Source organism: Ranitomeya variabilis, chromosome 1 (assembly GCF_051348905.1).
Source record: "Ranitomeya variabilis isolate aRanVar5 chromosome 1, aRanVar5.hap1, whole genome shotgun sequence".
Classification (NCBI taxonomy): domain Eukaryota; kingdom Metazoa; phylum Chordata; class Amphibia; order Anura; family Dendrobatidae; genus Ranitomeya; species Ranitomeya variabilis.
Window position 1 is genome coordinate 71,247,978 of NC_135232.1, and position 16,373 is coordinate 71,264,350.

At 41.4% G+C, this 16,373-nt stretch overlaps 1 protein-coding gene across 1 annotated transcript in view; it reads left to right on the plus strand.

Annotated features, from left to right (window-relative positions):
• ESM1 (endothelial cell specific molecule 1) overlaps window positions 1-16,134 on the plus strand; it is a 28,834-nt gene extending 12,700 nt beyond the window's left edge. Inside the window, exons 2-3 of the mRNA XM_077280745.1 lie at window positions 8,313-8,468; window positions 15,729-16,134. Of these exons, the coding sequence (XP_077136860.1) occupies window positions 8,313-8,468; window positions 15,729-15,817 (245 nt within the window). The 3' untranslated portion in view covers window positions 15,818-16,134. The remainder of the gene's footprint in view (window positions 1-8,312; window positions 8,469-15,728) is intronic.
• Window positions 16,135-16,373: the final 239 nt, after the last annotated feature.

Consider the following 16,373-nt stretch of genomic DNA (forward strand, 5'->3'; position numbering starts at 1 on the left):
CAGGAGCAGAAGAAAAGCGGTGCTTAAGCTCCCGAAAGGCCTCCACAGCCGCAGAGGACCAATTAGCAACATCAGCACCCTTCTTGGTCAAATCAGTCAAAGGTTTAGCAATGGCAGAAAAACCCGCTATGAATCGGCGATAGAAATTAGCAAATCCCAAGAATTTCTGAAGACTCTTTAGAGAAGTAGGTTGTATCCAATCACAAATAGCCTGAACCTTAACAGGGTCCATCTCCATAGATGAAGGGGAAAAAATATATCCCAGAAAGGAAATTCTCTGAACCCCAAAAATACACTTTGAGCCCTTCACAAATAGAGAATTAGCTCGTAAAACCTGAAAAACTCTCCTGACCTGTTGAACATGAGATTCCCAGTCCTCCGAAAAAATCAAAATATCATCCAAATACACAATCATAAATTTATCCAGATATTCACGGAAAATATCGTGCATAAAGGACTGAAAAACGGAAGGGGCATTCGCGAGACCGAAAGGCATTACCAAATACTCAAAATGGCCTTCAGGCGTATTAAATGCGGTCTTCCACTCATCCCCCTGCTTAATCCGCACCAAATTATACGCACCACGTAGATCGATCTTAGTGAACCACTTCGCCCCCTTTATGCGAGCAAAAAGATCAGTCAGTAAAGGTAACGGGTACTGGTATTTAACAGTAATCTTATTCAGAAGTCGATAGTCGATACAAGGTCTCAATGAACCATCCTTTTTACCCACAAAGAAAAACCCTGCCCCCAATGGAGACAAAGAGGGGCGAATATGACCCTTTTCTAAAGATTCTCTGATATACTCCCGCATAGCAGTATGTTCAGGTACAGACAAATTAAACAAGCGACCCTTAGGAAATTTACTACCGGGAATCAACTCAATAGCGCAGTCACACTCTCTGTGAGGGGGGAGAGAATCAGTTTTAGGCTCCTGAAAGACATCATAAAAATCTGACAGAAATGCTGGGATCTCAGAGGGAGTAGATGAAGAAATGGGAACCAAAGGTGCATCCCCATGAATCCCCCGACATCCCCAGCTCAGCACAGACATTGATCTCCAGTCCAAGACTGGATTATGAATTTGTAACCATGGTAATCCAAGTACTAATACGTCATGTAGATTATATAACACAAGGAAACGAATAATCTCCTGATGGTCTGGGGAAAGATGCATAGTCACTTGTGTCCAATATTGTGGTTTATTGCTAGCCAAAGGTGTAGAATCAATACCCTTTAAGGGAATAGAAACCTCCAGAGGCTCTAAATCAAACCCACAACGCTTGGCAAAGGACCAATCCATGAGACTCAGAGCGGCGCCAGAATCCACATAAGCATCCACAGTAACAGATGATAAAGTACAAATCAATGTCACGGACAAAAGAAATTTAGACTGCAAGGTACCCATAGAAAAAGATTTATCAACCTTTTTATCAACCTTCTTTATGCGTTTAGAGCATGCTGATATAACATGAGCTGGATCTCCACAATAGAAGCACAACCCATTTTTGCGCCTGTAATTCTGTCGTTCGCCTCTAGACAATACACTATCGCATTGCATATGCTCTGGTGCCTTTTCAGAGGTCACCGCCAAATGATGCACAGGTTTTTGCTCAGAAGATACCGCCATATGGTGCACAGGTTTTTGCTCAGAAGATACCGCCATATGGTGCACAGGTTTTTGCTCAAAAGATACCGCCATATGGTGCACAGATTTTTGCTCAGAAGATACCGCCATATGGTGCACAGATTTGCGCTCCCGTAAACGCCGATCAATCTGGATAGCCAATTTCATGGCATCATTCAGACCTGTAGGCACAGGGAACCCCACCATGACATCCTTCACGGCATCAGAGAGACCTTCTCTGAAATTAGCTGCTAGAGCGCACTCATTCCATTTAGTAAGTACCGACCATTTACGAAATTTCTGGCAGTATATCTCAGCTTCATCTTGCCCTTGGGAAAGAGCTATCAAGGCTTTCTCAGCCAAAATCTCTAAATTAGGTTCTTCATAAAGCAACCCCAAAGCCAGAAAAAACGCATCTACATTTAATAACGCAGGATCCCCTGGCGACAATGCAAATGCCCAACTTTGTGGGTCACCCCGCAACAGAGAAATAACAATTTTAACCTGTTGCGCAGGATCACCAGCAGAGTGAGATTTCAGAGACAAAAACAATTTACAATTCTCTCTGAAATTCAAAAAACGGGATCTGTCTCCGGAAAAAAATTCAGGCATAGGGATCTCAGGTTCAGACATTGGAGCACGTATAACAAAATCTTGTAAGTTCTGGACCTTTGAAGCCAGGTTATTCAGACCTGCAACCAAACTCTGTGGATCCATGATTCAAACAGGTGTAACCAAAGCCATTCAAAGATTAAGAGGAGAGGAAAAAAAAAAAAGGCTGAAGACTGCAGTTTAAGCAAGGAGTACAAATAAGCACTAAGGTGCACTTTCCAAACACAGAAGGAAAAAAAAAAACCTTTTCATATCCTTTCCTGCTTTAGTGCATAGTTTTAACACACATGGCCGGCCAAACTGTTATGATTTTCCCAGTGGCAGGGAAATCAAAAATAACAAACGGACTAGCTCTCGGGTGATGGAAACTAAAGTGACCGTGACCTGAACCTGACACAACACTGGAAGTAGCCGGGGAGTGTTTCCTACGATGCCCTAGACACCACGCGCCAGCCGGAGATCTAACTACCCCTATCAGAGGAATATACAGGCCTGCCTTACCTCCAGAGATGAACCCCAAAAGGAGATAGCAGGCCCCCACAAATATTGACGGTGAGTCAAGAGGAAAAGACATACGTAGGATGAACAGCAGATTTAGCACAGTGAGGTCCGCTTACTAGATAGCAGAAGTACAGGAAAGAGTTACTTCACGGTCAACTTCAAAACACTACTCAAAAACACCATCCTGAAATTACTTTAAAACTCCAGTGACAACTCATGCCACTGGAGTGGCAATTTCAGTCCACGAGAGCTTCCAGCTGCAGAGAGTCACATTGCAGATAGCTGGACAAAAAATAACATTAACTAGGAACAAAATTCAACTTAGCTGAACTGGAACTTGAGGCAGGAGAATGCAACAGAATGCTACTGATACATTGTTGGCCGGCATCGGACCAGCAGCCAAGCAGCCTTAAATAGGAAACTCCCCTAATGGGTGTCAACAGGTGATCAAGGATAGAAGAAGGCAAATAAGTGGCAATACCATAAAACACCACCGGGGGAGCCCACAAACAGAATTCACAACATGCCGGCTTCCAGCACACATCCTACTTATCTTCCCTGCGTGCACTCGCTTCATCTCCTTTCGGTGCCAGTCTTCCGGCAGAGCGATCACTTGTCCTCCGCTCATTAAGATAATGAATATTCACCCCTCGCCACTCCCATAGGCATGGAGTGAATATTCATTACTTTAATGAGCAGGGACACGTGATCACTCAGCTGGAAGTGCTGGTGGCGCCAGAACGAGATGCAGCGAGGGCACGCAAGAAAGGTAAGTAGGATGGTTTTTTATTGGAGCCATGCATACAAAGAGAGGGGATAAGGAGCCATGCAGACAAGGATAGGAATAAGGAGCCATGCAGACAAGGATGGGAATAAGGAGCCATGCAGACAAGGATGGGAATAAGGAGCCATGCATACAAGGACGGGGATAAGGAGCCATGCAGACAAGGATAGGAATAAGAAGCCATGCAGACAAGGATGGGAATAAGGAGCCATGCAGACAAGGATGGGAATAAGGGGACATGCAGACAAGGATGGGAATAAGGAGCCATGAATGCAAGGATGGGGATGAGGAGCCATCCTTACAAGGACAGGGATTGGGAGATATGCATACAAGGTTGGGGATGAGGAGCATACCCGGATTTTACTCTAGTCAATAAGTTTTCCCAGTTTTTTGTGGCAAAATTAGGTGCCTCGGCTTATACTCGGGTCGACTTATACTCGAGTATATACGGTACTACCGTAGATTGGCCTTCTTTGAGTAATAAATCTAATATGATTTTACTTTTTCCTGTAGGATTACAGCTTAATTCCTGGTGAAATTTTGGATCTTGCAACATTTTTAAGTTTAATATTTTATACAACTCCGTATTCATTAAAACTATAGCACCCCTCTTATCCGCCCGCCGAATTAAAAGATCTTTGTTCTTCCGTAAATCTTCTATAACTAATTTTTTCATCTCTGGTTAAATTTGAAGAATTATGTTATAACGGTAATGAGGCTTTAAGTTTATGCAATTCCAGTTCTACTAGTTCTTGAAAAGTGTCTAGAATTGGTGGTTGTGAATGTATAGTGTAGAAATATTCATTCATTGTAGAAAAAAGTGGATTCAGATTAACAGTATCCTGTAGTCCTTCACTAGACAATAATCGCAGGTTATGAGGTGCACATTGTTCTTCAAATGAATTAATGTCTAAAATTGGTAGAAAACAATCCATAGAGACTGCTGAGTTTCCTTCCATGTCTGATTCTGTATTATCTTCAAAATGACAACAAAGAGTTAATGACCTTACAAATTTATTCACATCAGGAATTGTTTTAAATACATCACACTCATTGGGAAAAAGTTAAAACCATTCGATAGAAGGGAAATTTGCGAGTCACTTATGTTGTAGCTTGATAAATTAACAACTATTTCTTGTGCAGTTTTATCTTCTCTTGCGTATTTGTTTCTCTCGTGTTTTGCTACCTCCCCTCCTTTTCTTGTTAAGTTTTCTTAATGATTCATGTTTCCAAAATTTATTTTGGTAGAGTTTTTATTATGCACTGTATTTTTTCTGGTCATACTTTCACTTTTGACTTTGATTATCAGCTGATGAATCTGATCGTTCCCCTGATGTAGCACCATCTGAAAAATCGCATGAGCAGTCAGTATCCATAAAGCTGACTCTTTTAGCATAAGTGTTTTTTTGTGTGCGTTTTTTATCCCCAAACCCCTTTAAAATAGGTCTATTATCTCTGCAAGATATTTCTCGGTTTCTTTTGCAGATACAGTCACCATCTGCAGCAAGTTGATGCTGCAGATCTCTGGAGGTGGTCTGAGAATTGTCCTTGACTGATCTCACTATTCTTCTTCTCTGCCTTTCTGATGTTTTTCTTGGCCTGCCACTTCTGGCCTTAACAAGAACTGTACCTGTGTTCTTCCATTTCCTTAGTATGTTCCTCACAGTGGAAATTGACAGGTTAAACCTCTGAGACAGCTTTTTGTATCCTTCCCCTGAACAACTATGTTGAATAATCTTTGTTTTCAGATCATTTGACAGTTGTTTTGAGGAGCCCATGATGCCACTCTCCAGAGGAGATTCAAACAGGAGAACAACTTGCAAGTGGCCACTTTAAGTAGCTTTTCTCATGATTGCATACACCTAGCTATGAAGTTCAAAGCTCAATGAGGTTACAAAACCAAAAAAAGTGCTTTAGTAAGTCAGTAAAAAGTAGGTAGGAGTATTTAAAACAAGAAAATGATAAGGGTGCCCATACTTATGCACCTGTCAAATTTTGTTTGAATGCAGATTGCACATTTTCTGTTAGTACAATAAACCTCATTTCAAGGCAGAAACATTACTGTGTCCAACAGTTATTAGATATATGAAACTGAAATAGCTGTTGCAAAAAAAACAATTTTTATAAAACATTAAGCTTAAGATTAATAGGGGTGCCCAAACTTTTTCATATGACTGTATAAACTTCATTATTCGTATAATCCCTGAGGTCTCTTTAACTGCAGATCTCCAATTAAAAGGAAATATTGCAAAACTGGAGGATCAAATCATGAATAATGAAAAATTGAAATAAAAAATTGAAATTTGAAAGAGACCTTGCGGATTATACGAATAATATATGTTAGTACTGTGCAAAAGTTTTAGGTAGGTGTGGAAAGAATCCTACAAACTAAGAATGTCTTTCGAAAGTAGAAATGTTCATAGCTTATTTTTATCAATTAACAAAATGCAAAGTGAATTTAAAAAAGAGATATCTATATCTATGTGTTCAAGCTCTGTTGAAGAAGCACCAAGAAATGAGCAATGTTGATGATGTAATGGTCAAACAAAGAAATTTAGGGCAGTAGAGGAAATGACACAACATGCTTACCTTCTTAAGAAATCGGAAGGTATGCAGGTACCACCATCTATTGTTTGGAGAAGTCTGGCACGAAGTGATCTTCACGGAAGAATTGTGACCAAAAACATACTTTAGACATGAAAACAAGGCCAATTGACACAACTCTGCATGAAAACAAAGGAACTATGGTGAAGAAATGTGGAAATAGGTTCTCTTGACTGGTGATGAGTTAAAATGTGAAATATTTGGTTGTAACAGAAGGCAGCTTGTTCGACAAAGGTCTGCAGAGCGCTACAAAAATGAGTGTCTGCAGGCAATAGTGAAAAATGATGGAGGGTCTTTGCCAGTTTTAGGCTGCATATCAGCAGATGGAGATGAGGATTTGGTCAGGACTAACACTGTCCTCATTGCTGGGCTGCAGAGTGAGATACTTATGCGTCATGTAATACCATCAGGGAGACGTCTGATAGGCTCCAATTTTTTTCCACAACAGGGCAATGACATCAAACACACAGCCAATGTCATTAAGAACCATCTTCAGCACGTAGGTGTAGCTAGGATTTTGATGAGGGGGAATTCTGATTGGGCCCCTAACCAGGTAATCCTGATTACAACAATGGTGGCGGACCCTAACAGTGCAGGATATTACCTCCATATAGCGGTACATACTGTACCAGTGCTGTAGAACATGTAATAGATTACCATACAGTTACAAATAGTGACATACAGTCAGTGTCGGACTGGGGTGACAAGAGCCCACCAGTAACATTGACTTTGGAGGGGGGCCCACTTTTCACCTGCATGCAAATATTATACTACCTTCATTCACAAATTTACCTAAATCTCTATATAATCATAAACTAGGTAGCGTGGTTAATGAATGATGAGATGCTGCTTTTTTCTGTACAGAAAGAATCAAGTGTATTTTGCCAAGTACTGCCCATTCAGTGGGGTTGGGGGCCCAGATCTACACAGGGGCCCACTTGGGGATTCCCCTGTTACCCTGTAGGCCAGTCCAAGCCTGCATAAAATTAACGTTCTTTCTGCTGCAGTCATTCATTTTTCCTGTCTTTTCCATCTGGCCCAGACAGGCATGACAACTTCTTCCAGCCAGGACTCGGCTGCAGAGATTATAATGCACTTTCCATATTCCCCCTTATAGTGTAATACATTCCCCATTGTCCTCCATATAGTATAACGCTCTCCCCATAGTCCTCCATATAATAATGCACCTCATAATCCTCTATATAGTATAATGCACTCCCCATAGTCCATATAGTATAATGCACTCCCCATTGTCTTCCATACTGTATAATGTACTTCTCATAGTCCTCCATATAGTATAATGCACTCCCCATAGTCCTCCATACCATATAATGCACTCCCCATAGTCCTCCATACATTGTTATGGATACCACAATGTTCTCACTGATTAATTTAAAAAAAAAATCAATACTAACATCAGACACTGAGGAATAATGATGAAGAAGGAAGCATCGGCTGATTCTCCTTCCACAATCATTGCTTTCAACAGTATCGGCATCCAGGATGACGATGCAGTTGAACTTGTGATGACGGGCGGAGGACCCAGTACCAGTGCTGGCACTGGGACCCCTGAATCACTGGCCAATAGCACCTGCGTTGCATCCATTGGTCTCCCTGCTCTGCTGCAGAGTTTAACTGTATTGGCGCACTGGGCATGCCGATACAGTTAAAAGTAGCATAGCTAGGGTGGACCTGGGGTGACCACAGCCTCTTTTGCCCTGGTAGCTACTCTACTGCTTCAGGAGTCCTGGAAGTGATAATACGGCCCCACTGAGCTCTGATCTAAATGTCATTGAGTCTGTATGGGATTACATGAAGAAACAAAATAATTTTCAGAAGCCACATAAAAATTTGATTAGTCCTCCCAGATGTTTGGAACAACTTCCCTTTTGAGTTCCTTCAAAACTGTACCTTGACGAATTGATGCTGTTTTGAAGAACTGTCACACTAAATACTGATTTGATTTAGATTTAAACCAGCTGCCAAGTTCTGCTGATCATCTCCTATTCGGTGGTCCAATAAATAAATGAATTTGATTCTCTGCAGACATTGCAGTGTGTTTGACCAAGATTCCGCATTATACCTAACACTACATTGGTATTTGGTATCATAATTTCACACTGAACAAATGAATTACCTTTATGACAAATACAATGTTGAAACTTTCTTCTTGTTTTATTCCAGAATGTCCATATGGCTCCTATGGGATGGACTGCAGAGGAACATGCAACTGCCCTTCTGGAATATGTGACCGTGTGACAGGGAAATGCATGAAATTTCCTTTTTTCCAGTTGACTGAAGCCAAACCTCCAAACAAACGACGACCCTCTTCATCTTCTGGTATGTTCCCCCTTGCAATACACCGATACTATGAGGACTGAAATCTGAAGAGTTATTATGGGAGACAGCCTCACTTTTTGCTTTTAAGCATAGAGCACCATTTTGTATGTATAGGAAGTAGTGATGAGCGAATATACTCGGGTGTCTTCTGAGTATTTTTTAGTCCTCGGAGATTTAGTTTTTCTTGCCGCTCGGGTGTCTTCTGAGTATTTTTTAGTCCTCGGAGATTTAGTTTTTCTTGCCGCAGCTGAATGATTTACATCTGTTAGCCAGCTTGATTACATGTGGGGATTCCCTAGCAACCAGGCAACCCCCACATGTACTTATGCTGGCTAACAGATGTAAATCATGCAGCTGCGGCAAGAAAAACTAAATCTCCGAGCACTAAAAAATACTCGAAGGACACCCGAGCGTGCTCGAGAAATCTCGAGTAACGAGTATATTCGCTCATCACTAATAGGAAGATGTTGGCGGTCATTCTCCTACAAAGTGTTCTCCATACCAGTCAGGCTGCCGTCACACTAGCAGTATTTGGTCAGTATTTTACATCAGTATTTGTAAGCCAAAACCAGGAGTGGAACAAATAGAGGAAAAGTATAATAGAAACATATGCACCACTTCTGCATTTATCACCCACTCCTGGTTTTGACTTACACATACTGATGTAAAATACTGACCAAATACTGCTAGTGTGACGGCAGCCTCATAGTGTCTCCTTGTGATCTACCCCATCTTTGTCTGTGAAGGTGTGTATGTTAAAGGACAACACTATTTCAAAGAGAAACTGCTGCAAGTTCTCCTGAAATGACACTTAGGTTATGTTCAAGCACAACCTGCTCTTTAGGCAGTAAAAAAGCTGCTAAGAAAACAGGTTTTTATGCTTTTTTGCTCCTTTTTTCTGCACTTTTTTTCTGCATTTTTGCTGCATTTTTCAGGATCCCAATGTTCAGCTTTGATTCCACCACAGAAGCATGAACACAATGTCAGCAATGCACGACATATTTAAAGCCATGAAACCATTTTTTGAAAAAGGGCAACTTGATCAAATTATTTAGTGGAAAAATATTTTTATGTCTGAAAAAATAGTGACTATTCTGAACAAAAAAGCTCACATAAGTTCATGAAAATTTACACAATTACAAATGTAATATTGGGGGTGGTTAATTGGTCCTGAATAGTTTACCTAGGACATGGACAGAGCATTGAGTTTGTTGGACACTGTTTACTTTTAAACTTTGGTCGGCCAGAGGCATTGTTCAATTTTACACCTTGATCATGCAATGTTTACTTTGTATACATCACTAATTTCACTGCTTCCCGCCATGTGCCTTATATGGCACTGCATCGCAACGCTCTATATGAGAGATGACACCCTGCAGCAATGCCCAACATTGTTCCTCACGCAGACTGCGGGCATTTAACCCCTGTAATGCCATTGTCAATAGTGACAGCTACATCGCGGGGCATTGCAGAGGGAAGGAGTTCCCTCTGTGCTCCCATTGACACAGCTGAAAGATGACCGCGGTGTCACCCAGGGACGGTGGCCTGTCAGCTCATGCTCAGAACACAAGCTGACTCGCCTCCTCCCTGCACGTCAGATGCTGACTAGTGATGAGCGAGTGTACTCGTTGCTCGGGTTTTCCTGAGCACGCTCGGGTGGTCTCCGAGAATTTGTTAGTGTTCCGAGATTTAGTTTTCATCACAGCAGCTGAATGATTTACAGCAACTAGCCAGGCTGAGTACATGTGGGGGTTGCCTGGTTGCTAGGGAATCCCCACATGTAATCAAGCTGTCTAGTAGCTGTAAATCATTCAGCTGCTGCGATGAAAACTAAATCTCCGAGGAGTCATAGATACTCGGAGGTCACCCGAGCATGCTCGGGAAAACCCAAGCAACGAGTACACTCGCTCATCACTAATGCTGATCTAATGCTTTGCAATGCCGTGTGATGTTGATGTCCCATCCTAGGAAAAGTCAACATAAAAAGAATAAAATAAAAAATATGAATCCAGTACATAAATTTATTTATGTTAAAACAAAAAACAAAAAAAGTACACGTATTTCACATCACCACATCTCGAATGACCTGACCTATAAAACTGTCTGACTAGTTAACCCCTTCACTGAACACCATTAAAAAATAAATAAAAAATAAGGCAAAAAACTATGCTTTATCATCATACCACCAAAAAACGTGGAATAAAATGCGATCAAAAAGACGAATGTAACTTAAAATGGTATCTTGTCCCACAAAAAACAAGCCACCATACAGTCCCATCAGCAGAAAAATAAAAAAGTTATAGCTCCCAGAATAAAGTGATGCAAAAATAATTCTTTTTTCTATAAAAGTTTTTAATGTTTAAAAGTGCCAAAACATAAAAAAACTACCGTATTTTTGGGACTATAAGATGTTACAGACCATAAGACGCACCCCAAATTTTGGGGTGAAAAATAGCAGATAAAAGATTTTTATAAGATGGGGGTCCGTCTTATTGTCCGAATTTAAGGTATCTTACCTGAGAGCCGGCGGTGATACAGCAGGGTCCCAGAAGGCAAGGTCCCTTCCTCAGGAAGCCGGCGGCAGCAGAAGTGGGGCAATGCTGCAGTCTCATAGTGCGTTACTGCGGGTCCGGTGTCAACAGTGAGGCAGAGCTGAAGCAGGGTCCCATCCTCAGGATGCTGGTGGCGGCAGAAGTGGGGAAATTCTGCATTCCCGGGGTGCGCTGCTGTGGAGCATGGAGCAGGGTCCCTTCTTCAGGATACCGGAAGCAGAAATGTGGCGACACCGCGGCCTGGTGTCCATGGTGAGCAGAGTCAAGTGCATCACCTGTTTCCCTGCGGCCATCTTCCTTGAGCCGTGGGCCACCGGAGGTTTCAGGTAAATGGCAGACAGAGGCCGCATGTGCGCAGATTGAAATCTCGGTGGCAATTTTCTTGAAGCCACCGAGATTTCCATCTGCACACACGCGGCCTCCGGCAGCTATTTTCTTGAGGCCTCCAGCGGCCCACATCTTTAGGTAGATGGCCGCAGGGAAATCAGTGATGCACCACCCACCGCCGCAGCATCGTCACACCTCTGTCGAATCCCCCCGGTAAGCCTGCATTCATATTATAAGACACCCCCCTGTTTTCCTCCCAAATTTTTTGGGGAAAGGTGCGTCTTATAGTCTGAAAAATACGGAATATAAATGTGTTATCGCTGTAATCTTACTGACCTGAAGAATTAATCTGTCTTATCAATTTCACCACACGTGGAATGGCATAAAAAAATCCCAAAATACCATTCCCGAATAGCTGTTTTTTCATTCTACCTCCAAAAAATCAGAATAGAAAGGGATCAAAAAATGTCCTGTGCTTGAAAATACTACCAATAAAAACATCAAATCGTCCCGCAAAAAACAAGCCCTCACTTGACTATGTCAGCCAAAATATCAATAAATTATAGCTATTAAAATATGGCAACGCAAAAATTAGCTTTTGCAATAAAAGCATCTTTAATGTGTGACAGCAGCCCAACATAAAAAACAGATCTAAATCTGGTATCGCTGTAATCGCACTGACCCCAAGGAATAAAGTCTTATAATCACTTATACCACATGTGGAATGGTGTAAAAAATAAAACAAATTCTTCACCTGCTGTTGCTTTGTTTATTCTGCCTCCCAAAGTTTGCATAAAAAGTTCAGCTCACATTTATCCTGCACTCTACACTGAGCGCTTACACCGGGATTTCTGTGTAAATCTCTGAAATACATGATTCAGATGGAACCCCCAGTGGAAGATTCCCTATAATGAGGCATATGGAGGCACTATGGACACCATCAGACCTCCAATGATCCGGTGGTGTTCGTCTTTTTATGACTGCATAAAGCGTGGTCTGCCACAATTTTGTGCACCTCTGAAAAGAAAGATAATGCTGAACAGAGACCAGATGAAGTAACTCTGCTGCCGCATTATAGTGAATGGATCCCTCAGTGGTTTTATCTGAATCACGTCACTCATAGATTTAGATGTAAACCCCTGATGAAAGTGCTCAGCGTAGAGCTAAATGTGATTCTAAATGTTATGTAAAATGTTTCCTACAAAAGCTTCAAATCAATCCACAAAAAAAGCAAGCCCCCGCTTAGCTTCATCATCTGTTAGCGGAAAATAGGGGGCTTCCGTGTTACTGATAGCACAATGGCTCTGGAATACCACTATAAGTTCATGACCCCCAAAAGAAATTCATCAAATTCTGCACTCCCAAATTCAAATGCCCCCTCTATTCTGAATGCCAGTGTGCCTAAACCATATTTATAGTCCACAGTCGTTTGGCATTTTTGTAGCGATGAGAGCCCACCTAATTTACAAGTGCATATCTCCAGAAGCAAGTTTGCAGTTTGCAATTTTTATTCACCTACATCCACTGCTGCTTGTTTCTGGAAAATGGAGTCAAAATAGTCACTACACCATTAGATTCCCATGGGGGTGTAATTTCCAAAATTGAGGGTAGGTATTCTGCTCTTCTAGCAATTAGGGGCTCTGTATATGGAGACCGCAAACTATTCCAGCAAAATGTGTGCTCCAGAAGGAAAATAGCGTTTCCTCCCTCCAGAATCTCTTTGTTTGGCTAAGCAATACTGTACAGCCACATATGGGATATTTCCACACTCAGCAGAAATTCTGGGACAAATTTTGGTTCCATTTTATCCCATTAACCTGTGTGAAAATGTAAAATCTGAGGCTAAAACAAAATTTGGGTGGTAAAAATATAATTATTTTTTCTTCATCACCCAATGGTATTGTGGTGTCAGTATGATCACTGCGCCCATAAATAAAAAAGCGCAGCAAAAATGCAACATGTGAACAGAGCCTAACACATTTAGGAAGTAGTGCTTATTAATCAGATCCCGACTGCAGGCAGAACACTTCTGTTGCAGCAGGGATTTCAACTGGGATCTGTGGCCTTCTGCCACACGAAAAACATGGGCCTGGAATGAAACGGACTGCACGAATACCATTCTGCAGCCTATTTCAAAATACAACAACCTCAAAGCAGGTTTTCCCAACTCTGCCTTGGACACTAACAGGCCCAAAACTAACACTTATTTTAGTCTTCATTGCAATGACAGCTATGCCTGTTCCTGCAATGCACTCTCATTGTCTTCATACGCCTCCGTGAACATCCTGGGGGGAACACACAGTGAGCCCTACCTGTGACATTGGTCCCTGTCTAACAATTGCAATCACAGCTACGCCTGTGACTGCAATGCACCTCCATGGCCTCAATACACCTCCGTGCGCATCCTGGGGAGAACATACAGTGAAACTTACCTGTGATACCGGTCACTGCCTCACAGTACATTCAAATCAATCTTTCAATTAAAATATTCTGATAGGTTTCCATAGTCTCCATTTATCATTGATGGCATACATTTGTTCATGACATTGATAGGGTTTCTGATCCTTCTACCATCACCTTTGCCTTTACTATTTCTGTTTGCATGCTACCAAAGTAGGAATCTCTTTATGTGTGCATCTATGGGAGACATCATACTAACTAGTCTCAATCCTCTAGCTCAGAGTCAACTGAAAATTAGAGGTAAACCCTGCAAAGGGGAAAACTGAAGAATATGCAGAATATAAGTCACACAATGGCCAGAAATAGAATCATACTTCATATAACTGTTTATTCTTAAAAGTTACTTGTAAGTATAGTTCCCCTTTAATTTTTGTGCTTTTATTTCCCATAATGTTACATTATGACCTTCTATTCACATTGGAGAAGCTTATTTTGCAGTTATCTATGTTTTTTGAGCCCATCATGAATTTTTGCTGTCCATTTTTTATCCATGTATATGACATCAGCATGTAAATCATAAGAAGGAGGTCCAACATTGTTACAACTGTGCAAACAGAACATTGACTTGTCCTTTGCCGGAGTGATGAACACATTACAATTTTATGAAAATAGTTTCTCTCCATTTTTAGGATTTGCTGATCTAGCCCTCTGTTAGATGAGGATTTGAATCTCCACTTTTAACCACGCTGATGTGATACCTACTGTTGATTGTAGATTAAAGTGGCTGTATGGCTTTAGGCTACAAATCTGCAGTCACTCCATGTGACTGCAGACTTGTGAATCCTCACTTTGCTCGCACTGCAAGGATTCTCCGGTATTGGCGCTGGGAGCGATAAGTGGATGTCCTCAAGTATATGATTTGCATTCATTTGGTTGCATACTGACTAGATGAGTGCAGCCTCCCTCAGTGAAAGTGAATTGAGCGAGGGCCGGGACAGTCTAGTTGGGATGTGACTGGAAGTATGCAAATTGCATAATTGTGGTCACATGACTGCTTGCTCCCGGCGCCAGCACTAAAGAGTCCTTATAGAGGCAGTGTGCACATTGTGAGGGTTCGCAAGTCTGCAGTGACATAGAGTGACTGCGAATTTGTAACATAATGTGGAAAACCCTCTAAAAGAGTTGTCCACATTATATAAATTTTAACACGTTAAGGAATGACATGGTGGTATTTACTAATTTATCACTATGAAAAGTTCTCCTCCTGCACTTCTTCCTTACAGACTGAATGCTCTCCTGTTTTCAGTGATGGAGGAACTTGTGACCAGATCTGTCCATCAACCTCCTCCTTTTGGAAAACAGCTTTTTCATGTGCATTGTTTTCCAATTGGAGGTGGCTGATGGACAGGTCTGGTAACGTGCCCCTCCATCAACTGCTAATTTGGAAACAGAAAAGGAAGGCACTAATAAGTGCATGAGAATGCAGGAGAGGCACCTGTGATACTTATATATTAGTAAGTACCACAAAGGCATGTCATCAATGAATTGATTAAAATAAAGTAGACAACACCGTAATATTTTTAATATATTCTCATTGTGATTAGATCTCTGATTTTCTTATAAAAAATTAATGATCCCCCTTCGTAAGCTAAAAGAGCTGTCTGGCTACCGACGTTTAAAAACAAAAGAACCCCGTGATTTCTATAAAATAATAAAATAGGTAATGGTATCTGTACCTCCCCACCTGCCCCATTCATCCACCCATCTCCCCCCTTTCTCCACTTGCCCCGTAGCTCCTGTCGAAAAGGTTCCCGAGAGCCCAGTGATTCCGCTATACTTTCCAGCTATTGCCTGCATGGCACAATATTTTTCTCTTTTGGTGGCGATGGGTGGACGGGGGATTCTGTGGTATAATAACGTCAGACCTGTCTCTGTCAAAATATTTGCATTATATTTAATTCTATTTTTTTTTTGCTCTTAGAACTTGAAATGGCCTCAGGAGATGGGAACAGTGTTAAAGATAAGGAAAAAGGATCTCGATCAGGAATAAAATGGTTAAACCCACGCTGATCACTACTCTATAACTGTGTATAAGAAGGACCGTGTGGACATTGGACTAAGGGAGAACATAACAATACAAGCAAAGTGGACATGTCATCTATTGGGAGGTCGGCTCTCCATGTGACACTGATAATTTATAGCAGCGGAGAGATCCTTATAGACTGTGGATTTATTACAGATGTACATCTTTGTTCTGTGAATCAAATACCATTCAACCTTTTTGTAAATGTGTAGTTATACAAACTTTTTATTTTGGTTCATTTTCAGTTGTCTAGCATATCTAATACAGTTTACATGTGTATTTAAATAAATGCTTTGTAGATTAAGCTGGTGTGACTTCTGTTGTCTTTCCTCATTTCATTATAGCCACTGTTCCCAAACCTGTAACTCATGAGTGGCTCTCAGGATCCTGAAAAGCAGCTAATGCCTGTCTCACTAAGACATGGCAGACAAGTGAAAGTTGTTGTAATACACTGCAAAGGAAGAGAAGTAACCATGAAAAGGCTCTAGCAGTGCTGCAGGTCCTTGATCTTTGCTGATGATGTCTACTCTGCAGCTCCCTGCT